Source organism: Haemorhous mexicanus, chromosome 5, assembly GCF_027477595.1.
Source record: "Haemorhous mexicanus isolate bHaeMex1 chromosome 5, bHaeMex1.pri, whole genome shotgun sequence".
NCBI classification, from domain to species: domain Eukaryota; kingdom Metazoa; phylum Chordata; class Aves; order Passeriformes; family Fringillidae; genus Haemorhous; species Haemorhous mexicanus.
In genome coordinates this window covers 6,561,985-6,589,133 of record NC_082345.1, presented here as the reverse complement: position 1 = coordinate 6,589,133, position 27,149 = coordinate 6,561,985, and the positions used below count along the sequence as shown (strand labels likewise).

The 27,149-nt window shown below is 47.7% G+C and overlaps 1 protein-coding gene across 1 annotated transcript; it reads right to left on the bottom strand.

Annotated features, from left to right (window-relative positions):
• Positions 1 to 1,006: 1,006 nt before the first annotated feature.
• LOC132327039 (sodium- and chloride-dependent GABA transporter 1-like) lies at positions 1,007 to 26,591 on the bottom strand. The gene is made up of 14 exons (XM_059845717.1): positions 26,265 to 26,591; positions 21,482 to 21,613; positions 20,102 to 20,202; positions 17,001 to 17,110; positions 16,489 to 16,621; positions 15,165 to 15,299; positions 13,618 to 13,721; positions 13,209 to 13,333; positions 12,412 to 12,524; positions 7,491 to 7,622; positions 6,667 to 6,769; positions 6,150 to 6,250; positions 5,210 to 5,377; positions 1,007 to 2,488 (listed from the first exon to the last, which is right to left on the bottom strand). Exons 1-14 carry the CDS (start codon positions 26,503 to 26,505, stop codon positions 2,384 to 2,386), a joined length of 1,803 nt encoding a protein of 600 aa, XP_059701700.1. The 5' UTR covers positions 26,506 to 26,591; the 3' UTR covers positions 1,007 to 2,383.
• Positions 26,592 to 27,149: the final 558 nt, after the last annotated feature.

Genomic DNA, 27,149 nt, shown 5'->3' with positions numbered 1-27,149 from the left:
ATTTGAGGGAAGGGAGGTTTTGGGACCTGGATGCACAGGCAAAAGCAGGTTTCTAGTAAGGGTAATTACTGGAAAGTTTAGAGCTTAAACACATTTTTTTTTGTGCACAGATGTCCCTTTCTAAGGACATATATGCTTATAAAGAGTGATTTCCTTATTGCCCTGGTTCATAAAAATAGGTGAAATTGGAATAGAAATGTTCAGCTACAGTGGCACAGACAATTAAGGACAAGGAAAGATGACATGTCTGTAACTGGCTGAGATTAATAGTGATGAGCTATGATTGCAGCTTTCAGTGTTTGGCTTTTGGCTTTACAAAACTAAGCCTATAAATACAGCATTTCCTCATGTCTATTTAACAGCTGCAATTTTTTTGACACAAACAGTGTAAAAATCACAGGTGGGACAGGGCGTGATCTCAGCTCAGGGTGTTGGAGACCACAAAACATGCACTTAATGCCCTCAGCCATAACTGCTGAGAATCATGCATACAAATACAGATTGGTTACACTTCTGAAGCAGCACTAATCAAGATGCACAGATGGCAAGGGACCCACTCCCAAAGGGGTCTGACCTCAGCTTTCACCAGAAGACTTCTTTCTTCCTTCTGTTACTGATCCACAGGCTGGAAGACAGGCAGAAGGGTAGGCTGGCCCCTCACTCTGGTGAGTCACAGGGACAAGCAGCACAGGGCCAACCTGCAACATTCTGAAGCTACTATTGTAGAGCAAAACAATTGTGCAAAGGCTCATCACTCATCTGTCACCTGCAGTAGAACACCTGGGGGACTGCAGTGTCACTTCTGAGACCAGACTCTTTGGCAGGAAAGATGGGTGGGGTGTACCTTTTCTTGAATGCTCATTTATGAGTTTGTTGATTCTGATCTAAAGCTGGGAGTGTCAGCAGACCTGGCAATGCTGTGCCAGGGGAGGGGAGAGACTAATCAGCACTAAGTCACAGTATGTGTGCTCATCAAACACTCTCTGTACAAGGATGTCTCTCTCTCTGTGGGGTCACTGGCACAACTGGGAGCATCACTGTCACACCTACTCATGGTGCTTTGATAAGCCACCCTTTTACAAAGCTTCACTACAAAGAAATATGCTGCTGTTTTAGGATTGCTCTGAAACACTTTGCAGGCTTCTCCAAGGTGTTACACTCCTCCAGCACCATCTACAAGAGCTCACAGCCCTCTGTGGTTTATGTGTTGGGAGTGGGGATGTGCCAGCAACTGATCTGGCTGAACAAACACTTCCCAAGGGAAGTCAGCACTGTTTCATAGGGGTGGCCTTAAGCACGGTGGCTGCATCCTGCCAACTGCCTCAGGAATTCTTGCCTTCCACCAGCTGGGATTTAGGAGTGGCCACTTCCTGAAAAGGGTATAAACTGAACCACCCATGGGCATCATGCTCCATCTTATTATTTCCCATCCAGGGACACAGCCAGAGAGGGTGCTTGGCAGGAAAGACCCTGTTTTATCTGAATGGTGATTTTCACAGTGCTGGAAAATCTCTTTATGACACAGCCTTGCCTCTACACGAAGCTTGTTGTGGTCAGTGTGGGAGACTTGAACAGCCTGTAGCAAAGAGCCCTCCATTTACCATTTTTGCTGCTTTTTAGGGTCAGGGTGTGGCTACTGCACACAGCTACAGAGGGCAGGATGCTCCAGAAAAGAAAGGCTGACTGCTCCATTGGGCTCTGGCTCACAGCGCCAGCCCCAATGGACACAGCAAACGTGTCTGGAGACTGACAGGAATGAAACACGGCACCGTGAGCAGCACACACTGTCCCCAAGCCCTTCTCCAGGTGTGGGGTGATGTCCTACAGCTACCAACCAACAGGCAGGACTTTTCACTAGAATCCCTTGTTCTGCACTAGAACCCTTTGTTCTGCACATCCCCTCCAGTTATGTATTTGCTGGTGTTTTATGCTCCATCAGTCAACAGCCATCTGGGATTTGAATCTAGTGATAGCAATCTCTCTGGGGTGAAACACAGCTGCGTGCTGGGGGATGCTCTGTGGAGTTTCACAGGAAAGGCAAGAAAAACAGAGAAGTGGATAACAATCAGTTTAAGCTCTCTAGAGACACCACCTCTCCTCAGGAGGAGGAAGATGTGAGCACCAGCTGCTCCTCCCTGAGGGCCTGGACCAGGATGTTGCAGGATGAAGGTGGTCACCACACAATGCCCTGGTGGCAGCTGGTTCAGGGCCTTGCTCAGCCATGCCAGGAGAAAGAGCCATGAACAGGTTCCTCCACCAGGTCCACCAGGACAAACGAAAGCCACTGCAGAACCAGGGACAGCTAGCTGTGCCAGAGGAGCTCGAGGGACAATGTGGAGCTTTGAGCAACTACAGGGCAGAGCGAGGAGTTGGGGCTTTCCTCCTACACGGCGGCGTCCGAGATCCTCCCGTTCAAGGCTGTCTTGGGCTGGAGGCCGTTGTTGTGAGCGTGCTCCTCTGGCCTGGGCTGTGTCATCTGCTGCAGGCGCTGCCCGGGAATGAAAGGAGAGAGTGTGTCAGCCAGGGCTGGGACAGCCAGGGCATGCATGGCAGCAGCTGAGGGGTGGGATCCTCACCACATGGCTCAGAGGTGACCCTGATTACAGGGCAAGGGGATGGTGCATGGAGTGACTCCTCCAGCAGCATTTGGTAGTACCCCAAAAGCCTCTGAGAGTCACCTTTGCTTTGATGCTGCACAGAGCACAGCAGCTCCTCCTTGTATCTGAAATATGGGGAGCATCCTGATAAGAGGCAAACTGTTACCAGGCAAGACCAGCTGCAAGGAGGAAGAAGAGAGCTGCAATGCCACAGGCTTCAGAGCAGACCTATTTTTCAATTAGGGTTGATTACAGAGCATTACTAAGTAACTACAGCAGGTTAACAAGGTTAGAGTCTGTGCCTTTGATGCTGGTCAGAATATCCACCTGCACAAACCTTTGCACAGCAGCAATTCCTGTCACCCTGAGCTGATCAAATGAAAATTGCAGAGTCAAGTAAAGTGAAACAAGAACCTAGAAAAATATGGAGGGGACAATCATTACTGGAGGCATGTGGATTGAGCATGAGGAGTGATGAAAAAGAATGAATCACTCTTTCCAGTCAGGGAGGGACTGATGCTGTGCACTGCAGAAGAGAATGTAGAGGAGGATTAAGCCTGACCTGAACAGATATCACTAAGAGAAGCAGAACCTCTTTCCAGTAAAGGGAACAAAAACTCCTACCCTCCAATGCCACTGGTCCTGTGTGAATTCCCTGAAATGTTCACTGAACTGCTTCTGCCATTCATTGTATTTTTTCCCCCTCTAACATTCAGGCTCAGTAGGATCAAAATGACTTGTAATCTTTCCTGCCTGTCAAAACCACTTTATTCAGGATTGGCATCTAATTTCCCTCCAGCTCCAGCTCTATTACAAATTAATCCAGGATCTGTGTGTATAAGAGGCCAAAAATTCTCTCTTTCTCTCTGATACCAACACATGCACACACAGATTAGCCTACTTTCTTCCTGCTGCCATCTGCTGCTCACTCCTAGGTCTGTGAATGATTGAGAGGGGTCTGGGTCTTGTGATGTTTGTGGGCAATGTTAGAGAAAGAGTCAGACAGGGACGGTGCACATCAGCCACTCATGCTGCTTACTGGTGCTGATGGTTTGCACAAGATGCTGAGGGGAGGGGTGGAAACACACTCATGAGCTTCCCTCCAAGCCCCTGGGGCAGCACAGGAATACACAGCACTTTGGAAGGATATAATTGGCCCAAGCCTTTGGTCAGGAGGAGTCGAGCTGCTCCTGAGAGGTCCCAGACCAGTTTGGGCTCCCCCAGATGCTGCAGTGTGCTTTCTCCATCTCCAGTGAAACAGGATTGGGACTAGGCAAAGGGTTGAACCCATGCCTGTACTTTCAGGCTTCCCTTCCCCACTTTTCCAACTTACATTATGAGTGAATAAGGAGCCCTGTAAATGTCTGAGGAAGGGCCCACAGTTGGAATTCAGTTGGCCTTCAAGCCAAAGTCAACGAAGTGGCTTGACATGACACCCTGGCTTGAGTCCTGCAGGAAGGACAAGTACCTAAACCCAGCTTTAGATGAGAAACCAGAAATTGAAAGCAGATCTGAGATCCCAAACCCACCCAGTTCACCCACATCAGAGCCCATCCAAATGGAATGCTGGGAGGAAAAAAACTCAAATCCACCTGCAACTTCACCTCAAAGGTAGAGAACCTGTAGCTGACCTCAGGCCAGTAATTCCAGCCACAATTTCTTTGAGCCAAAATTTGTTTAAAATACAGCATCCCTAAAATAAACTCATGTGATTTAGATGGCATCTGGTTGCTGTTCCAGCTGGGCTGGGAAAGCCATAAATCAACACTCCTGGGGTGACTTCTTACAACTGTAAGCACTGAGACAGGGATTTGGGGCACAGTGCTCTCAAGACTGAATGTCAACACTGTACATAAAATCTTAACAGTAGGTACTGGGTATGACATAGAGACTCATGATTCACTGCTTCAAAAAATCCTGCTCAAATTACTAAAGCAAATGTTTTAAACAGGACTAATGGGGTGGGTATTGTGGGTCTTTCTTGCTTCCTAACGCCTCAGTCATTAAGTGTTCTCTGAAAGGCACATGACAAACCACCCCTGTACTTGTTTCTGCTGCTAGCAGAGCCTAGCCTGAGACATTTCAGGATTCAGGCTTGGAGGCGCTGATCTCCCAGCTGAATGCCAAGTAAACTTGTTCATAGCCAGGAATCTTCAGGAGCCAGGATTTCTCTGGGTCAAGAAACCTCAAGGATTTCTTCCCAAACTCTTTCATGGCTCCAGTACCCCATGCCAAAGAGATAGTCAGGGGAGGAGGGCTCCATTTTTGTGGTGATGGTCACAAAACTCTCAATGAGGAGCAAAAGACATAAGGGTAGACCACCTGAAGGTCTACCTGCACGTCCAGCCACAGCCCAGCAGAGCTGCCAGAGTCAGATGTGTCCTGCTCAGCTGTGCTGGCAGCTCCTCTCCAGCAAGCCCGTGTCACTGGAGGCTGTTCAGTGCACTGGGGCTGATCTGAACCCACCCCCTCTCCTGGGGAGATGGTGCACAGAGCTCCTGCAGCACCAGCCTGGTGCACTCTGATAACTCTGTCAGAGCAGGGTGTGCTTGGTCCAGGTTCAGTTCAGGGAGGAGCTTACCCTGAGCAGAGGGTGGTGAAGCTGTTCCTACCTGCCGGAGAGTCCCTGTTGAGGTGAAGAAGGAGTAGAGCATGTACCCTGGAATCAGAAACATGGAGGACAGGGCCATGAGCCACCCGATGCCTTGGCCCCACACAGGATAGACGTATTTGCCCAGTGTCAGAGGGGTCATTTCCACCACACTAAAGAAGAATACACCCTAGAAAAGAACACCAGCCATTGCAGGGGAAAGTGCAAAATCGGGGTCCCACCATTCTTTCCTTCATTACCTTCTTAGCTCCCAACAGCCTTACAGGAACCCAACAGCTCTTTTCATTAACCTAGATTCTTTCAGCCCACCAACTGGTAATTTCATATAATTTCTTCTTATTCTAAGGTGAATAAGATATCCTAAGCTTTCCAAAAAGCTGGAATTGGAATACCCCACATTTCTTTCTTCACTAGACTACTCAGAGAAGCAGTGCCTCCACAGCAGCTCCTATGCAAGCAAACAGCATCCTCACAGCTGGTCTCAGGAGTCTTCATATCACACCACTCCTGCACTGCTTCTGTTGGGAGGGCAGGAACATGCAAAGGGCAAATTGCTCTGCAGTCAGTTATCCTGCATTTGGTGACAGCTTTTGTTCTCATAAGCCTGTGAGAGGCTGAAGCTGGAGTAGCTGAAAGCCAGAACTGATAACAGCTTTTTAAAACATTACATTATTTTGCTTATCTTCTGGCACCTCAGAGAAAAAAAAAAATTAAAATCCCAATGGCCTCATTTAGAATAAAAGCAATCATCTAGAACTTTTTTATGGGTGACTTCCAGCAGGCAGAGTGAAAGAGGCTCCTGTATCATTTTACCCTTCTCCAGTCTGCCTGGGACCACCTTGCACCAGACCTGCACTGGGTTGAGAACAGAATGTTTCCCTACAGCTCAACTAGAGGCCTTTCTAGACCCACTTCTGCACATAGGATACCCCAGGTCTTACCAGGCAGACAAGAGGTGTGAAGAAAGCCCAGCAGATCTTCCACCAGATGCAAGGCTTGTACCCAATCATTTCTTCAATATTCCTGTAAAACCTGTTCACACCTACAAGAAGAAATTAGTATTGGAAAAAAAACCCAAAACATCTCTGCACCATGGTCTTCATCTCTTCTCATGGCAGAGCACAGGCCAGGCACAGCAAGAGGGTGACAGTGTGGCATGAGAAGAATTAGCTGGAAGGGATGGAGTAGTGGGACACAGATTCATGCTAACAGCTTCCATGTTCCTGGTGTCCTCTTGAGGGCCCAGAGGGAAGGACCCTGGGCATCTGCCAGTCTGTGCTGAGGTCTTTGTGAGGGCCTGGAGAAGTGACATGACAGCCTCCCACTCCTGATTTTATGAAGTTATCAATCTTAGCCATTTTTGGCTGCAAAATTGTCATTGTCTTCACCAGTTTTGTCTTTTTCAGTAAGTCACTATGCCCACAGAGAAAACAAAGGAACAAGGTGTTTTGTGCTTACCATAACACCAAGAAATTGAGATGGTCTCAAAGAAGACAAGAAAAAGAAGACACATGCCACTGGCTGAGTAGTAATCAAACAGCTTGAAGACATAAATGCCGCCCTGAAAAGACAAAAACAGGGTCAAGGAGTTCAGTTATAGGTTATGATCAACAATATCAGCTACAGCTTGGATTGCTACTGTCCATGTCTGTTAGTTTAATGTCTATTTCCTTGGACAGTAGAGCCACTGTTGCAATGTTTCCACCGGAGTCCGGTCCCCAGCAGCAAAACTGATGATCTCTTGCAGACAATTAGCCAGCCTTTTCAGGCATAGCCCAGGGTGAGGACAAAAGAATTTACTAGGATCTCTTCTATTTCTCTGCTTTAGAAGGAGTCAATTTAGTCTGCTCTGCTCCTCTCCAGAGTTTTGCCTTGGCTCCTCATGAACCCACACTGCTCCACAAATGGTCTCCAGACACCTCAGCCTTCACCTCCCCTCACAAGAATCTCAGCTTCAGCTCCAGAGGTTCAAGCCCCCAACAGACAGGTTTTATTTGTGTTATCTTAACTCTTTGAAGTAAGCATTCACTAAATTTAGGCTCTGTTGGCTTGAGTCCTTATTGCAAACAGCAGAACAACAGACCAGACTGACAATAGGATGATGGTATAAATTATGGAGGCATCCTAAGTCACTTGAGATGCAGCAGTGATGAGCAGACCACTTCACCCAGAGTAGGGGAAATGCTGTCACTTGTCCCAAAGCTTTGGTGGTGCTGTGATATGCCAAGTGGCCAGAAAGGTGTTGGGAATGGAGGTACAAGCACGGCCTGTACCATCTGTACCTGGGTGATGTTGGAGAATCCAATGAGATAAGAGATGAAGCAGACTACCGCGATGAAGATCTTCTTCCTGGCTCGTAGGACTTGAGGATACTCATCCATCAGGGCTGTAATGAACCCTTCCACAGTGCAGAACTGTGGGAAAAGGCATACACTGAAGATGTATATAAAAGTAACTTAACCTGCACACATTTAACTTCAATTTTGAGAACCTTATGGACTCTGCAGACTCTAGAAAAGAAAGAGTCATCTCTGCACAAAGTTGGTCAGAACCATCTTCTGAAAATTCATCTCTCTCCCCACTGAATATAGATGGAGCTAGGAGCACCAAAGTTAAATACTTAAAAATAGCTCAGCTAAATCTCTGCCTTTTGCTTCTCATGAAAAGCCTCCTCTTTCTTCCCACAAACTCTCTAGGGACTCCCTATCACTGCCCTGCTCCCCACGTTGCCAGGCCCTGTGCCACAGTTCTGTGTCTGGCTGCTGCTGGGACACGTGCAGGACCTTTATTGCTCTCCTCTTCTTGCTCTTCTCAGGCTGTGGCAGCAGCACTTGTGCTGTTCAACGATTTAAAATGCTCAATAAGGACCTGTATTACCCAGTCTTGTGTGCATGTAAATAACATCTCTGATTACCCAGTCCTTGACTGCATTTCACTTTTTCAAGCACACAACATTAAATGCATGTAGCACACCAAAAGCCCATCTTCACAGCACACCATCTTTCTAGAGGTGAAAATCCCTGGATGGTTTGTGCAGAGCTGCACCAGCCACAGTGCAATAATGTTGTCTGCACCATAACACATAACAAAATCCCCATGAGTGTTGCCTTCCAGTTTTCCTACTACTTCTGCCTTCTGGCACAAAGGCAGTTTGACTGCCCTTGTGAAGTGCATTCTTCTCTCCTCTCTCTTGATAAATTGTGAGATTTACTTTTATATCTCGCTCCCAGAAACGACAGGTAACATACCCTCTCTCAGAGAGCACATCTTGCCTCTAGCAATGACCCTGGGAATTTATGAGGGCAGTAAACTGGCTTCCCTGGTCATGCTGACCAAATGTACAAGCCAATACAATGAAAATTAAAGTGGTTTCATCACTTCTCAATGTCAGGGACTTACCCATCCCAGGGAAGAAAAAAATCCCCTAGAGTGGAGGTGGAGGTATACAGACCAAAAAGAGCAGCAGAGGGTTGGGAAGATGTGTGGAAGAAAAATGGAGTGCCTGAGCCTATTACAGTAAAATTAGGGACCCCAACCAGGGAAATGATTGGTATTTGATTTTATGGTTTTGGAATGTTGAATACTTGTTTTATTAAAACTATACTATATTACATTATTACTATATTAAAGAGAGGTATTATACAATACTATATCTATACTACAAAGAATACTAAAGAAATACTACTAACTAACAACTCATGACTGTCTCTGGACAGTCAGGACACAGTTTTGAGTGACTGGCTGAGAAAACAAAATAATTTTTAGTAGAATTTAATTACTAATTTTTTTAGGAAATAATTTTCTAACACATTCTACATGTGTAAAACAACAGGAGTAGTAAGCAGAGATAAGAATTCTTTTCCCTTCTTCTCTGCCTCTCTCACAGTTTCTGTCTGTTCAGAGGGCATGTGAATGCCACAGCCCATAGCTGGGCAGGGGTGGTGGAAGAGCTTGCACACTGCTGACTGCTGGGGCTGCCTTCCACGTGGGCAGGGCAAGGCAAAGGGAGATGTGCATGCCCAGGGTTTTATATCCACATGGAAAGCCAGTATTCCCAGAGCATCAAAGCTCAACTGCTTCCACTTGAATTTTTAATGAGCTAAGCTTTTTGTGTTGGACACAAGTGCCATTAAAGCATCTTTTGCTGTTCATGCGTGGGTTAAGCTGCCTTTATAGCCATTGACAGCGAGTGCTTCACCCCATCCCACCTGGCTTCTTGTCTGGAAGAGTCAGGACTGAACTGGCACCACAATGTGAAGAGATAGCATGACTAAAAAAGCCACTGCTGAAAGCTATTCCTTCCACATGGCCAGGCACTGCTGGAGCCATGGCAGGGCCAGGGGATCTGAGGCCAGAAAGGTAAATGCATTTGGAGGGGAGCAGCCCTGGTCATGGGCTGAGGGTAGTGCCCAGTAGAAAAGGAGCAAATAAAATGATGCCTTAGAAAATTGGATGGAGTAAAGCTGACAGCCCTTTGGTGCAGGAAGAATGATCAAAATCAGGGAATACACAGAAAGAAAGACAGGGAGATGGGTGGTGAAGAACAGGGCTACAAAGTCAGTTGAATTCTCTTTGTCTCCTATCACAATTAAGCTCCTGAGTCATGGATAAGGTGGAGAAACAAATGGTTGTACATTGCTTATTCTAGCCATGGAACAGGCAATGACCTTCATACCATTTACTGAAAATTACCTCATGACAGCCTCAGACTTCATAGAGGATGCAGCCTGGAGGAGGCTTACCTTTCCAGCCCCAGGGACTGCAGGTGCTTGGCATGGGGTTCACTTTTCCCAGCTTACAGACCAAACTTTGGTTGCTTGCACATGCAGTCACCTGAATGAAAGCATGCTGCTTTCAGAGTGGCAAGGAGCTGAACACTGGTGCCTCCTGTTCTTGCCACTGCAGTCTGCTTTCCAAAAAATTCTGCTTTTCCTACCAACCCTCTCCAGCCACAATTTTTAGCACACATTCTTCTCTTCTTGATGACTCACCTCATGATATTATTTCTTTCCCAAGCATTTTATTTCCATTAACTTCTCTCTTTTGCTCCTTTTCCTCCTTAGGGGCCTAGTCATTACAAAGGCTGCTGAGTGCAGTAATTTGGGCTTGGGAGTCAATAGAGGTGTGGCACCTCTGACTGAAGGAGAGTCTCTCTTCCACCCTCTCCCAGTGTCTCCGGCTTGTTATTCCCTCCTCAGCCACACAGAGCACCCAGCTGGGATGCATGGGCCCGTGGGGAGTTTGACCACAGCTGCCAGATGTGCAGCAGAGAGCCTCGAGAGCCATCTCACTGCTGGCAGCTGGAAATCCTCATGACCAGCCTGAGAGAGGCAGCCTCACATGGGACAGACACAGGCTGGCAGTCACAAGGCTTGCCAGCTCCCCTGAGCAATAAATGCCTGACCTGGAAACTGGTAGGTTAAAAGGAAGCACTAGCATATTATGAAAGAGGGTCTGGATGGGAGAGAGCTGAAGCCTGGACAGATCAGAACACCAAGGCACAGGAGTGAGGGCACAGGAGGGAGGTGTCTGTCAGTACAGGTCACTCATCCCACTCAAGGAACAGCAGAGCACCCTGGTAGGAAGAGCAGATGGAGCTGTGCTGCACCTGCAGGAGACTTGCTAGACCTACTCCCGCTGCCACTAAAGGGCTGCAGCTCGTGGCTGCATCACAAGCACAGATCCCAGCCCAGTCCCCCTTCCCTTGCAAGGCTCCCGAGCATCCCCGCCGTGCCGACAGAGCCGTGCCCCGCCGGTGACAAGCGACAGTCTCAGCCCAGCAGCCCTGGGGGGCAGGAAATGCCCTACGGCCCTGCTGTGCCTCACGAACTGGGCGGCTGGCCCAAATGAAATATGCTTGCTCCCCATCTGCATATGCCACAAAGGATATGCAATCAGCATGTAGAAAAACCTTTCTTTTTTTTTTTTTTTAAGAACTGAATGCTTGAAACCGCATGTGGAATTGCAGCCATTGTAGCAGCCTGTGTTCACTGGTTTATATGCAGAAGCTGCCATGCTGTTGCTGGTGTGTTTGAATGAAGCAGAGCTCCAGCATGCAGACAGAAAGCTTCTCCACATGTATTTAGCTGTGCTGTTTAAAAGCTTCTTTTCCTTTTGATGCTTCATTCCCCCCACGAGCCTCTTCCTCCAGGCAATGATAGCCTCCCAACAGACTGTCTGCCCTCTGAAACTGGCTGTCAGAAGGGATGTGCAGAATTTCAAGGGGTATTTCAGAAGCAAATGCAGCAAATAAATTCCACACAGAGTGCTTAGAGGGCTTATTGTCATGTCTTGATTTACCAGCACTGAGTGAATAATCCATGCAGATGATTTTTTCCTGTAAATGTAGTTTCTTTCAGAACATTCAGGTATTATTTGAATTTTTTTTTCCTAAGAAATGTCTGTGGTAATGCATTCATGAGCTTTATAAAGTGCATATTGAGAGTGTGACATGATTGAAAATCAGATTTGGTTGATTGGATTTTGCTGGAAACCAGGTGTGACATTTCAGGAATAGGTTTGAGTCTGATTGTGAAGTAGGCTTGGGTTTATGAACACTACCTGTAATCCAAGAGAGCATCCATTTTGTACTGGTGGTTTGTGCTGCAAGAGAAGAGCATGGGAGCACAAGGGTGGATATGACAGAGCAAGTGCAGGTTTTTGCAGGAACCTTTGATTTTGATACACTCAAAAGGAAGGCATGCTGCAATTCACTGCTTCACTGAGTAGCTACTTTTATGCTGAATTATCAGGAAAAATGATAATTGTAAAAATGCAGAGATAATGTAAAAATGCAGAGATAATGTTTTCTGGTTTGTTTTGTGAGGGCTCTGAGGGGGGAGGGTAGAGACCTTTTGCTATATCTAACTTCTTGCCCCTCAAGTATCTTGTAAAACTTTGCCACCAGATAAGATAGCAAAGCAGTCAGGGTATCCAGGCACAGCCTTTTCCAAGGCATAGATCCTTCTGCCAGGATCTATCCCTGCTAACCTATGGACCAGGCCAAGGAGCTGCAGCTCCACACAGGGGTGCATTGTTGTTGGCATCAACAACAATACCCAAAATGCTGTAGGAAAGCACGGCCCTCACATCATGAGAGTGTAAAAAACCCCTCTGCTCAGCACTGTCCCAAGTGCAGAAGGGGACACCACAATTGTACCTGAGTTTTTTATCTTCCTCCACTTTGTCCCTGAGTTGTCTCACCTGACTGTCCAGACCCAGCATCATCAGCATGGAGAAGAAGAGGATGGACCAGAGTGGGGACAGGGGCAACTGTGTGACAACCTGTGGGTAGGCGAGGAAAGCCAGTCCAGGGCCTGCAGTAAGGAAAAGGGGGATGAGTCCATGTTCACAAAGCATTTGATGGCAAGTCTGAGCTGAGTGCCACAGATAAATAGAGAGACAAAAATTACAGCCAAGAACTCAGGGGTTTTTATGTAGGAGCTGGGAACACCTGTGCCTTTGTGCCTGTGACACACCAGCTTGGTGGGAGGCAAGGGGGCAAGATGGGGAGACAGGATTGGAGAAACAAGTCTTGCAAGCAAGTAATCAAGTAATCAAATTATTGCAACCAAATGGAGCTGGAGCACTGTGCTAGAAAAAGAAGCTGATATTCAGAGCTTGTTATAACTTTCCTGGTGCCTTTTTATTTTCTCCCACCATAAAAGGCTGTTTCTTGAGATAAAAGCTTTCTCTGGAAAGACAGCAATTTCAAAATATGTCTTCGTGCAGAAAGACACAGTCCTATCTTGGTTAAAAATTATTCTGAGATCACAGTCTCAAGATTTTGCATGAAAAAAGGACTCCAAATTTTGATCACATCTACTGAAAACATAGGTAGTTTCTATTCTCCATAGGAAGGTTTCAGACAGCAAATGGCCTAAATATTTCACTACAGCAGAATAAAACTTCAGCACACCTAGTCAGGAAAGAACCAAGAGCACCCCACACAAATGATTCTCACAGGTTGGTGTTGCATTTGAACCTGGGTTTCTGCTTACCCGAGGAGGCCAGCTCTGACACTGACTTCTTTGTGATGTGTGACATGAAGCCAATGATGGAGAAAATAACAAATCCTGCAAATATGCTTGTGGTGGAGTTTATACAACAGACAATAATGGAGTCTCTGGAAGAGAGAAAGAGAGAAAAAACCCCACCTGCAGGTCCCACCAAGAGCAGAGGGTGGGGTAAGACCAAGCTTTGCAGATAGCTGGTCCTGTGCCTTGGACAGGTAGCACAGGTGACATACTGTCATGTAGGCAGGGAACCCCTCTAAAGAGATCACAGTGTGTCCCCTAGGCTGCATGTTGCCATCAAGGGGACAGCAGAGACCAGGCAGATTCACCACAACCCCCTGCCTCACCCATGAGGAGTCCCAGCCACACAGGAGGATGGAAAAAACCAGCTGACCTGTAGACGTTGTTGTGGAAAGTGTTGTAGCTGCCCAGAGCAATGAGGGAGCCCAGCCCCAGGCCATAGGAGAAGAAGATCTGAGTGGCTGCATCCATCCAGACCTGTGGAGAAGGAGCCAGAGAGGAGTGCAGCAGAAGAGGACTCTGTGCTGTAGGTGCATGTCCTGCAGCTGGACAGGGCAGGGCTAGCAGGGGGACTGGGTGCAGACTGTGGAGCTGTGTGCTTGGATGCACAGCCCACAGGGGTGGCCAGGACCTGAGGGAGCTCTGTCAGTAGGGCCCAGTCAAGAATTTCTCACTAACATCTAATCTAAAGCTATTCTCTTTCAGTTTAAAGCCATTCTTCTTGTCCTATCACTCCATGGTCTTGTCAAAAGTTCCCCTCCAGGGCTTTTCTGTACAGGAACATAGGGAATCTGCATCCTTCCCATGTGTCAAGTGTATCAAAGTGCAGTCTGGCTCAGCATCAGACACATATCCCCAGCCCTCTGATGGGATGATGTAGATGGATGAAGGGTCATGAATTTCTGAACAGTGTCCTGTGCAATCAGAAGGGACTCTTGCATTGTCTGAGTCTGTGTGTGTGTGTTTGCTTTCTCACATGTGCCCCCAAGGGATGCTGCTCCACTCAGAGACCCACATCCTTCTCTCACACCTTCCATTTCTCTTCCACTAGTGTGTCTTTGATTTTCCAACATGGAAACAACATGTGCAAACAACTGCAGAAGAGAGTTTGCAAATGTGGTCCCAGCGCCTTAAGGTGTTAAAGCTTAGAAAGTTCAAGAAAAGGAGACAGACTGTTTGTTTCTTAATTGTGTAGTATTTACACAACTCTCTGGTCTTGAGAACCCTGTTTTCTGCATTAGAGCCAATGCAGTTGGTAGTATAGTTACAGAGAGTATCCTGAAAGAGGGATCATTGGGACCCTCACTGGAAAGTGACAAATGTCCAGCTGTCCCCACTCACACATGACTGGTGACTTTGGAACCATGGGAGTATTGCTGCTGAAAAACACAGAGTCTGTGTATCCTGAAAAACTTCATTTTTGCAAGGATCCCTGTTCCTCCTGGGTGTCCTCTCTGCTTCCAGTGACCAAGAACACATTACTGGCCACTACTCACCACTTAAGCACTTCCAAAAACTGCTGCTGTGTGTGCTGCTGTGCTTGTGCTCCTTATGAGGTCCCCATGCCACATCATCCTTTCTCTGGGACCACCAGAACAAGACCAGACCACTAGCCCTAGGGCAGTCACTGAAATGAGACATTCCCAGCCCAGAGGGCAGGTTCCTTTGTCAGGATAACTTCTGACTCCCCACACCCTGTGGATAACACTGCTTGAGTACAGCAGAGCTGCTGCACAGATTTCCACCCATGAAGGACCTTTTCCTCAGTTTTGTCTCAGCCTATGGGACATGGGCCATGAATACTTGTACAGGGTTATTCTAGAGTTATTTTAAGTATTTAGAATATTCATGGGAAGTGCCTGGGGAAGCCTAATGCAGAGACAGCTGGGAGATAAGAGCTTTCCTCACTAGGCTACAAACCTCAGAGTCAGAGAGCTTCTTGAAGTCAGGTGTGAGGTAGAAGAGGATCCCCTCCTTGGCTCCTGGCAGCGTGACTCCCCGGAACAAGAGGATGAAAAGCATGAAGTAGGGGTAGGTGGCTGAGAAATACACCACCTGAAAAAGACCCCATGGGAGAGAAGCCATCAGCCCACCAGTGCCCAGGACCTTTCCTGCCCATGGTGTCATTGAGTCTGGCATATTCCCCTGTGAGGGGGACAGGCTCCCAAGCACAGCACTTTCAGCAGCATTTCCTTGCATTTTCTGTCCCCCATTCCCATGCCAGTAACATTTCTGGCTGTTTGAGGATTCTCCCTGCCAATGATCTACAAGGACACACTAATCACAAAAGTAGCATGCTGAAGTCTGGATGAATTGCCCAAAGACAAGGGAATTGCACAGGGATAATTTTAGCCCACAGAAATAATCCCCTTAAGTCATCACATCCTTATTTTGCAGAGCTAAAGCTGGGGTTTCTCTAGACCAATGCATCAACCAAAACAAGTTGTCCTGATTCCACTGCTTTCTTTTCAGCACTGTTTCAGTATCTTACAGGTATGTGCTGTCCCTCATCACAGGACCCACACCAGTAATCACCAGGGCTTTGCTGTGGCTGTGTAGCTAAAGCCTGTTTGAGAGCCACTGGGGAAGTTAACAGCTTAGGAGACCTACTCCTGAAGTGCTTCTATCTGATCTCTCCTCTAGATTATTCCTTTCATAATAGTGTCCTGCTGCACCATGCTGTGCTCTAAATAACACATCCCAGCATCTCAGCACTGCTGTTTCACTAAACAAAGCAATTACCTTTCTGCTGTGCTAGCCTGGAACACTGCACAGGGAATAACAACGGGCTTCTCATCTGAAGGTCTCCCACCAATATCAAAAGGGCAGCAGGGAAATTTTCAAAGGAGATGGTGAGATTTTTTCCACCAGAGGCAATTTAAGAGACTGTGATTGTCAAAAGTGGGAGGCCACAAGAAGCTTTGCTCTCTCAAAGGGCTGTCCCAAAGTGGGAAATATAAGTAATTTCTGAAAATGCCTCTTCCCAAAAAGAATGCACGCTCAGACCCATGACCTTACAGGCAAGAGCTATTCTCTACACTTAGAATGAAAATTACCATAAACATCATAGCAATTTTTACAGCTGTGAAAGGTAAATGTCAGGAATTTAATAGCATCTACTGTGATTTTGCCTCGAAACACTGTAACCTTAGTTATAGGAACTTAAATAAAATTGAGTCTGGAGGACATTTGGATGGCACAGCAATGAGAGGCAGCACCAAAAGACCCAACCCTCACACTGTACCTTGCCTGTCCACTCCACACCCTTCCAGATGGAGAAGTAGACCAGCAGCCAGGCCAGGGCCAGCGTGCCAGCCAGGGGCCAGCGGACAGTGCCAGGCTCCCCCAGGCCTCCAGACATCTGGTGCATGTTCCTCCTAAAGGTGGGAGACACTGTGTCAGGAGGAAGTCTGACAGTCAAGAGCAGAGGAATTTGGAGCTCCCAGAGGTGGCTGGAGGGTGAAGGGCTAGGTACAGACAAGTGTGAGAACCCACAAATCCCTAGAGGGAACTGAGGATCATTGTGATGGGACAAAGGAAGGTGAAGAGAGGTAGAGAGACTGTTTGCCTGCAGGTCCATCTGACGTGCATCTGCACAGTGCACCCCATGCCCACCATGGCCAGTGGCTGGCTGTAATGCCCTACTGCCGAAGCTGCCCAAGGAACAGAGCCAACAGGCACAGCCACAGCCCTGGTGGGCAGGCACAGTGACCACAGGGAGGGGGAGAAACCTGGTGTAGGCAGCTGGGGACATACTCCCAGAACTCGGTGACGGCGCTGGTGAGGTTGGTGGTGTCGTTCAGGGAGTAGTTGGAGAAGCAGCGCTCTGTGTTCCAGGCGTTCCCACAGCTCTGCCACGGCAGATCCTGCACCAGAACAAGGACAGCAGGGTGATCATTCATGGGATATCTCTCAAGAGAAATCTGGCTTCTTCTTAACTGAAGCCTCTTTTTTTTTTTTTTTTTTGTGAAGATAATGGGCAGCTCCACTGGATGGGCATGCTCTTGTAGCCAAAATAATGGAACAATTTTCAAAAATATGACAAATTGTGATAAGGATTTCCGGAGAAAAAAATATTATGATGTGATTAGGGCAATACTATAGCTCCTAGAAATTCCCCACATAGAAAGCCACTTCCAATTAACTATTGATAGTTAATACCTACAAATTAAAATACTGTCAAGGGATACTGTGTTTATAATCATTACAGCTTTTTGCTAGCTTCACTCAACAGGTGGCTGGAATTTACTGCAGAAAGAATAAGCAGGGATTTGTTTCTTATGTTTCATTTACACCAACTTCAATGTTTAAAAAGCAACATGGCCATGGGAATGGAGGCAATGGGTTGTCGACACAAACAGACTTTTATAACACAAGCACAGGAGTAAATTGTCCAGGACAGTAGCTGTTTGATACTGTCCACTGCCCTGATGGTAAGCAGCACAAAGGGATTCCTCGGAGAGGTTTACACTGCGGGTAGCTGTGTGACAGCAGCACAACACTACAGACTTACTGAAATCATCTCTGGCACTGCAGGCAGTGAAGCAGCAGTGCCAGTGTGAGTGTGCAGGACAACTCACCCAGGCCATGCAGTGCCATGGCTGAGCTAGCCCAAGGAAAGCAGCTCAGATATGTCTCCATGAGCAGCTACCTCTTTTCCCAAGCACAGTGCATGTAGATAAATGCAGAGCAGCTATTCTGGGTGATTTCCTTCTGCAGATAAGACCTGAGGCTCCAGCTCAACAAAGCTTTAAGAAGATGTTTGTATCCATCCCTATTCCTCCAGGAATGTAGACCTCTTTATCATAAAAGCAGGTCCACCGATGAGGGGAGAGAATGATGCATCTGACTCCATCTTATCAGAAGGCTAATTTATTAATTTATTATACTATATTTTATTAAAGAATACTATACTATACTAAGGAATACAGAAAAGATACTTACTGAATGCTAAAAAGATAATAATGAAAACTCATTACTCTTTCCAGAGTCCTGACACAGATTGGCCCTGATTGGCCAATGAGTCAAAACAACTCACAGCAGAGTCCAATGAAACAACCACCTGTGGGTAAACAATCTCCAAACACATTCCACATGTGAGCACAACACAGGAGAAGCAAATGAGATAAAAATTGTTTTCCTTTTCTCTGAGGCCTCTCTCGCTGCCTTTCACTCTCTGAAGCCTCTCTCGCTTCCCAGGAGAAAAACCCTGGGCAAAGGAATTTTTTCAGAGAATGCCAATGCCACACTGTTCAAGAATATTATCTGTATTTTAAGTGCCTTGTGCCATCAGTGCCTTTAAGTGCTGACTTCACTGCTCCATCTAAATCAGTTCACTCCAGCAGATGATACCTTCAAGCGTGGTATCCTGGCAGAATGGTGACTATTGCAGGGGCAGAGGAGATGTTCCAGTGGCCACCCAGACCATTGCACCCCCCTGGTGATTTCATGAGGACTTGCTAACTGCACTGAAGAAAAGGCAGTGGCTTGAGCAGTGCTGCACAGCAGCTCTTTAATGTCTGCATCTTAGAGAAGTTGCACAGCTCTCACAAGGAGGGGCAGGCTGGGGGACAGTTTGTTGCTGCTCCATTTCCTCTGGATTTCAGAGGACAGAAACTGCAGAAGGCAGGCTGGGCTCCTATTATAGTTCAAAATACTCTTAGTTAAATTTAGGAGGCACAGGGGAACAGACATCAGCCTGGCTTTTTCATTTGCACCCAAATTCCTTTTGGGAATTTGGAATTATTATCCCTGGTAAAAGAAAAGGTCTTGAGCCAAACACCTGGATCTGCCTATGCACATACAAGCACTGTCACCACCCGGGTCTGTAACACCTGAAAGTACCTTATCCTAAGAAACATCCTGCCCAGGGTGGAGTTGGGATGGGTTACTTTGGGGAAGACCTCTGTTTATTTGGGAATCCCTGAGGGTTCATCTAATTACCCACAGCCAATAATTTTGTTCTAGATCCAGGACCCTACAGTGATAGGTGGTGTTGGTGATAGAAGCACAGTTGAGAATGCCAAATGAAATAATTCAGCAAAAGTCTTGATAGATACTTGAAAGTTTTGCTGGAACAAAAAGGAAAACTGGATGTGCAGTGTCCACAATAGCATGTCAGCGTTATATCTAAATGACATTTTAAAAGATCCCACTTGAACCATGGGGCTGATGTATTTAAAGCTTCAGGTTGCTCAGAGAGTTACATTAAGGAAACTCTTACCAGTTTCTGGGCTGAAATAAATAGTTCAGCTACCAAGAAGTTTATATGGGGTGTGATTCTAACCTTGTATGGTAGAAGGTCCTGCTGTGAAAGAGGAACCCACTATAAACCATAACACCAAAGCACACACTAAGGGACAGCCAAAAGTAGATGTCTAGATACTTTCTAAATCATTTTCCCAGCAGCAAAAAAATCCCTTGGAGATCATTTATCAAGGGAGGAGTGAAAAAGAACTAATTAAGATAAGGAGCAAGTCCTGAGAAATAAGACCATGATGTAACAAAACCTGACAAAACCAGTTCTGGAAATATGCAGCTCAGATTCGAGCAGCCCTAGAAATAAAACAGAAACACAGGCTGAGTTTTAAAGACTGAAGGGAGTGAGGAACAGTTCCTGTAGAGGGGATAGGACCATGCCCCCCAGAGGACAAACATCACTACCCATCAGCACCACAAAACTGCCTCCAGGCCTGATGAACCTCTTCAGGAAGGGTGTAGCACAATGCTGACAAGGGCTCTGCACAAATGGCAAGCAGCTAGTGACCACTGTGGGTCATAAACAAACCACTGCCCAAAGTGGGAGTGAGGACCCAGACCACAGCCAATGCCATGCTGCAGACACGCCTGTGACTCACCGAAGTGAAGGAGTTGAAGAGATAGTAGAGAGCCCAGGCAATGATGACAATGTAGTAGATGTTCAGCCAGAAGGACAGAACCATGGCTGCCAGTCCCACACCTGCAAATGAAGGCAGAGAGCAGCATCAGTCGATGTGGGGGTACCAGTTGTCAGTCTCTCTGGGTCTGGATTGAAGGCACTTGAGACAGTAATTCATGTTTGGACTCAGGTGTTTATTATTTCTTATCAGTAAAACAGTCTCACAAATGTGAATTCAACAGCTTTTCATTAGAAGGCACAAAATGGCTAACAATCTCTTGATACAAGGTCTTTTAAGACTAAACTATCCCATTAAGAACTGACACCTAGATTATTTTCCCTTTTAACCCAAGAACTGATCCCAGGGAACCCCCAATGCAGACTTTTCTGCCCAATTACAAAATGGCACCCAAACCCATGGAGAAGAAGGAAGAAGAAGCATGAAGAAGAAACCCAGGACAACACCCTGTGCCCTTCATCTTGCTTCCATCCACAACATACTAAAAAAACCAAAACCTAAATGTCTCACCAAGTGATACCCCTACACTACCCTCTATAATCTATTTCATACTTTTGTGGATTCTAGTCTACCTTGAAGTGTAGGAAACTTTTTCCATGAATGAAGGTCAAAGTCAGTGCTCCCCTGGGGGTCAGGGTATCCCAGAGCAGACAGAAATATTCCCTGTGTCTTGGGTTTCCACAAATCCAGGTCTCGAGTACCCAAGGGAGTTCATGGACACTGCAGCAAGGGTTTTTTTTTTTGAAAACCAAAAAAAGGGAACCAGCTCATCAACACATAGTGTGCTATGGTTGTGCAGTGAGCTGGTCAGCAAGGGAGGCTCATTCCCTTATGTCTCTCAGCCACCCATTTCCACTGGGGGAGCAATGCTTTCAGTGTGCTACTGCTACTCTATGGACAGAGCTCCATGAAAACAGGATCTTATCACTTCCCTGGCAGAATTGTAATTTCCCACATCCAAGGCATTTCTAAATCACCATTGGCTTCTAGAAAACAGTTATTTCAAGCATGGCAAGAGGTTGCATTTCCATGCAATTAAAGTAAGCATATGTAGAAAGGCTTCGGAAAACAAAGGGTCTTCTGCAACCAGAGCCCCTCTGTCACAGTCCCTTGTCCCATAAAGTCCATTGTCATCACACAAAACTGCTTGAACAGAGCACAATGATGTTAGTGACTGCAGACATTGAGGTCAAGGACAGCTTGATAAAGACAGAGAGGAAACCCCCCACCACCTGCCACCCCATCCCAGCCCCCAGGGATTTGCTGATTTGCTTTCAAACCATTAATGGGCTTTTGCCTCTAGTTACGTGCCATTGCTGTCACAAACATACAGCACAGTACCTTTGAACATGGGTGCTAATCTCCAGACTCCTAGTCCACCAATCGAGGTATACTGGCCCAGAGCAGTTTCCAGCAGGAAGAGAGGAATCCCAGCAAACACCAGCGTCAGGAAATAGGGGATGAGGAAGGCCCCTGAAAGAAGGAGCAATGTTATCAGGCAGTTCCCCCTTTGATCAAGAAGGAAATGCCTCCAGCTGCAGTTTCTTGCTCTGCAGCACCCATGTGATGAGGAGCAGCCTCTCCCAGAGGTGACAGTTTGCAGCTGGAGTTGATGTGTTCGGTGAGTCTCCCACTGAGGTCACAGCTGCCTTCCCCTTATCACTGTGGGTATGTATGTACCATGTACACAGTGTATACAGATACACTGGCATCACTAGCTGTGCAATGCCAGGCTCACTTTGTTCGCTGCTAAGACAATGCTAAACCCAATCTGACAACAACCCCAAAAGCTTGGACACTGACATTGGTAACTTGTTGATGCTTTCTGTCTTACCTGCAGAAGCTTTCAATTCTTTTTCTTCTTGAGGGAATAGTGCAGAGGATTATCTGGCATTGGCCACTGCTTTCTTTGTTTATAGCTGTTTCAGTCTTTTAAGAAAGCTGTGACCAAGACTGTACTGGCTCTTGTAATAGTGCTATATACCACCCCACCTGTGTTTTAGGTTTTACCCTTAAAATTCTTGATGAAAATATTATTCTTCTACATGGCCCTATGGAAATCATCTCATCACTAGAAAGGAGGTAGAACACTCATTCACTAGAGATATTACTGGCACCCAGTTTTAGAAGAGCAATTAGAATAGGAGAGCCTTGCTGTGTGATTGCAAGGCTGTACAAGTTCAGGTCATCCTGATTTCTGGGATGTGGGACAAAGCCCATTTTTTGTCTTTCTCATGCATGTACTGGAATAGACCATCATTTCTGAGGACGACAAACATTTGCAGAAGATGCTCACTGGGGACAGAGGGAGGACACTCAGTTTGCCCAGAAGTGGCTGGCTGTGTTCAGGACAGCACTGATTCCTGCACTAGCCTTAGGGCTGAGCTGTCAGTCTGAGTCTTACCAGATAATCGTAGGAAAGCAAACACGGAGCCAGCGAGCAAAGCACTCTGGAGAGCTGTGGCCCAGCTTGCACCCAGCAGAGCCAGGCTCCAGCAGCTGCTCTCTGAGGGCAGGGAAGCAGCCAGGCACAGCCAGGGATGCTGGCTCAGGGGACACCCAGCTGGGGACATCTGCCTGCCAAGCAGGGAGCTGAACCCAGCTGGGAGAGGCAGGTGCCAGCACTCGTCATGGGAGTCCATGGGAGGCAGCATGCAAGAGAGCTGGCAGTGGGTGGTGGGGAGAAAACACTCACTGTGCCAGCAGCTCAGTGACCATGAACCTGAATCACAAGCTGGCATGGAAGCACAGGCTCTTGGCTTCACCAGCAGCCTGGTGCACAGGAGAGAACAGCTCTGAGCATCACTGTGCCTGCTCAGCAGCCTCCCCTGTGTGCTCACTAGACACCACAGCCTGCAAGGTCCAGGCCCCTGAGAGCCCTGTGGGAAACCAGTGTCTGCTCCAAGGCTGCTGCCACCCTGCTGCTGTGCAGTTTGGAGGCTGAGCTTAGCACCACTGTAAGTCTCCTCCTCACTTCTGTGCAAGCAATTAATGAAATTTGGCTGCAGCTCTGATGATCCTGCACTTCTCATCTACAGCAGGTCAGGAAGGTTTGTAGGTAAAAGGTCTTATTAGATTGTTGGGGGGGAAAAAAACACAAAAAACAAACAAATAAACTTTTGGACACAAGTCTTTTATGCTGGCTTGATCCTCAGGAATAGTGGAAAATCTACAAACCAGACCACCTCCTTGAGCTGAGGGCTGTTGGCAATGCCACTGCCACTCTGGAGAGCCAGGTCCCCAAGCAGGCATGGATAATGTCCCCAGGTCCTGTACAGCCAGATGGGAAATTAGTTCTGAAATTTGTATCTAAATTTTGCAGGCTGGTAAAAAATATGTTTGTGCATGACCTTGTGAAAGTCCCAGTTCATCTCCAGATCCATGGGTGTCAAAGAGGTGATGATGCTGGTCCAGCTCAGAGCACTGACCCTTGGAGGCAAGGAAGGATCAATAGTGCCTGGTGCTCACCATGCAGCCCCAAATCTGCCTGCTCCTAATGCTGCACAGCAGAGAACAACAATCCTTAAAACAGGGAACACTGCCCACAAATCAAAAATTGAGCATTACAAGCTGTTACACTGTGTTGTTTTGAGTCTCAGTGTGCAAATGAGGAGTGGAGGATGCTTATTTAAAGGATTGTTTTTCTTTTAAGTTATTCAAGCTTAGGATCTCACAGGCAATTTTTAGCATGTACTGAGCTGCATTTAGAGTGAATTTGGAGTCTGGTACAATTCTGTTGAGATCAGAGGGACTGTATAAGGTTAGAGATCAGTGTAGAGGCTGGAGCCATGGGCACAGCTGGGCACATCCAGCTGCGTGCAGGGCCAGCAGGGAGCCCAGGCATCACTTTGGGCGAAGCCTGCTCCCCGCAGCGGATGGTCCGAGCCCTGGGCTGCCGTGCCCCGGGCTCCCTGCGCCGAGCAAACCAGCCGTGAGCCGATGCAATGCGACAGCGGTAAGTGAGACGACAATATTTCCATTCAGTTCAATTTGCCTGTGCGTAATGGAAGCAGCCCACACGACCGTGCTCTGAGCAGCGCACATGCAGGACGCTAAAATTAGAGTTCCACCCACAGTCTGCTGTGCTCCGTCGAGGCAGAGTCGAGGCGGTGCCCACCCGGTTGCGAAGGAGCCGCCGTGCGCCCCCGCCTCGCTCCGCTCCGGTCCCGGTGACGCTCCCGTGCGTCAGCGCCGCCGCCGGCTCTGCCAGCGCCGCTCGCTCCGTGCTGCCGGCTGCGGGAGCGGCCACCGCCGGCAGGGCCGGAGGAAGGAGCCATCCAGGCTGCCACGAACGGCACGAAGCAGCAGGGGAGGCAGGGTGTTTGTTGGGAGCAGGCAGGAACCAATTCCCGCGTTTCATCTGCCTGGCGTTTCTGCTCGCAGCCGGTTGCTCCCTCTGCGTGCCCGCGGCTGTCAGGGCAGAGGTCACCCCGTGTGCCATTGCTAATGCTAAAAATAGCGCTCCGCACCTCTACAGCACCCTCTGTCCTAGGTTCTCAGCTGACTTTTTATGTAGGATCGATTTTAGCTTCACTACACCCCTCATCTAATTACACCCATAGTCATCCCCACCTTTATGTGTGAGGAGACAGTCACGGGCAGCGCAGAGCTGTGAGAGACTTGAGATGACACAGCAACTACAGGGCAGATGCTGGCTAACAACCAGTGCTGGGACCAGCCACGGGGACATGTTCTATGAAGGGAGCTAGCAGTCAGAGTGTGGCCAGACAAAGATGACAAACCTGCACCATGGCTCTGGCCTTGGTGGCACAGATTCCCCAGGGCAGGCCTGGATATTCCCATAAGCCTCACTCAGCTCAGCTGCACATTTCCACCTCTCCACAAAACCCAAAGAAGCTGTGGATGCCCCATCCCTGAAAGCGTTTGTGGCCAGGTTGGATGTGGCTTTGAGCAACCTAGTGGAAGGCGTCCCTGTCCTTGGCAGTGGGGTTGGAACTGGCTGATCTTTAAGGTCTTTTCCAACCCTGACTATCCTATAATTCTATAATTCTATGAAAACAGCACGGTCAGTTAGAAATCTTCATGTCAAAATTACTTACTTTCTGGTCTCCTGCTAGGACTCACTCCACATGATTCAGAGAAAGGTCCTAGATACCCTTAAATGCCATGAAGTTAAATGGACATTGCTTCAGGGAACAAGACCCTTCTCTTCTCCAGGGTTGGAGGAGAAGAGCATCCTACACTGCCTGCAACAGCAGAAATAGGCTGGTGATATAAGAAGTTATGAAAGCCAAAGGTAAAAGGAAAATAAAAAAGACATGGAGAAGAAACATGAGAAGAGACCCTCAGAGCAGCATGAATGAGTGTGGCACTTGGGATGGGGACTCCAGGCCAGGAAGAACTAAGAGGGAAGCAAAGAGCAACGTAGGAAGGCTAGCAGGCAAAACCTAAAATGATATATACAGATTTAAAGGTGAGGAAAATGGGTTTGGACTTGTGTGGGAAGTCTGTAAAATGGTTCAAGGAAGTGAGCAGCTCTTCAAAGGGGAGAAGGAGGGCTGTTTTAGTAACAGGCACAAGCAATGGGAGAGCTCAGCATGGAGTGAGAAGAAAGAGCCTCTGCTCTACTGACACCTGCCTGTACTCCCCTCCACAAAAGCATCTCCCTGACAAGGCAGAAGAAAGAGCACCATTTGAGAGGGGAGCTAAGGCACAGAAGTGTTTTCTGAGTTGATCCAAGAAATTCTGCAGCGGAGCAGGGAGAATTTCCTTGAAAATACCGTAGACTGAAGAGAACCCAACCTTTAACAGATGCAAACTGGTTTCTCTGGAGGTGCCCCAGAATCCAGCTGGATGGCTATTTGTGCATAGCCCTCCCTGAATGAGGTCCCAAATGCTTTTTTTTTTTTTTTTTTTCAGCCCTGAAAATTTGGGCTGCACAAGCATGGCACAACTAAAACTGCTTGTTTTATTTCTTTGGACTGCTTCTTCCCAGCCTGCACTTGCTAGTAAAGACCACAGATCATGGAAACTTATCTCTGGACAACTTAATAACTCCCACCATGTGGGAGAGCTCCCAGCTGAAGGACCACCCATTTGCCCAGACCCACACCAAGCCAAAGCCTGCTCAGGTGCAAGGCTGCTCATTGTGCATTTCTCTCACCTCCTCCATTTTTGCCACAGAGATAAGGGAAGCGCCAGACGTTGCCCAGACCGATAGCATAGCCCACACAGGACAGCAAGAAGTCAAATTTCCCCTTCCAGGAACCTCTGTCTGGGATCTCCTTCTTCTTCTTCTTGGTGCTCACGACCTCAGGGCTGATGGGCTCTGGCTCCTCCAGGGCTGCCTGCTTCACCTCAGAGGGAGAGCTCAGCTCCACGGAGGTGTTGTCCATCTTGCCCATGGTGACTCAGAAGTGTGTCCACTCTTGCTGAGGGGCTGGAGGAGCAGGAAAGGCAGTTTCTGCCCTGGCCACAAGAAGACAAGATGGGAAGCACTGGGCAAAGCTCCTGGAGAGAAAGGAGAGAAGGAAGGTGTCCTGTGTCAATGTAGTATGTCAGACTTAGTTGTTACCATTACATAACAAATCCCTCACTCTCATCTGCTTCTCATCCCAGTGCTCTGCAGGAAGAGCTTTGGGACCAGTAGGCATGCAGCAAAACCACCGGTTGGGGGTGACCCACCACACAGCACAGAAATATATCTGTCCTGTCTGAGTGACAGTGGAGGAGAGCACAATGAAGGTGCCAGAGCTCCCAGGTCTGGGGTCCAAAACTGAGTGCAGCAGTCACAGAGCCATCTGAGAGTTTGTGTGGCCCAGCCAGCTAAGTACTGCTATGGATGTGCTCCACTTGGAAATCCCAAGCATTTATTCCTCACCACAGCAGCAACACAGCCTGTTCACAGCTGTGCACCTGCAGCATCTGGCAAGGCAATCACTGCTCTGCTCAGCCCCTCCCTGTACACCATGTTGCATGTGGTTCTGTAATCCCCAGGTGTATTCAGCTTGTGCTCACTGTGACTAGACCCAGCCTGTGAACCACTGAA

What these genes read in the sequence shown, in the direction of transcription:
- LOC132327039 (XM_059845717.1), bottom strand. Translation starts at nt 26,505, where the DNA reads ATGGGCAAGATGGACAACACCTCCGTGGAGCTGAGCTCTCCCTCTGAG. An exon ending in ATTAGCACCCATGTTCAAAG is followed by an intron (nt 20,203 to 21,481) that starts GTACTGTGCTGT and finishes CTTCATTTGCAG; the next exon opens with GTGTGGGACTGGCAGCCATG. An exon ending in TCACACCTCTTGTCTGCCTG is followed by an intron (nt 5,378 to 6,149) that starts GTAAGACCTGGG and finishes GTTCTTTTCTAG; the next exon opens with GGTGTATTCTTCTTTAGTGT.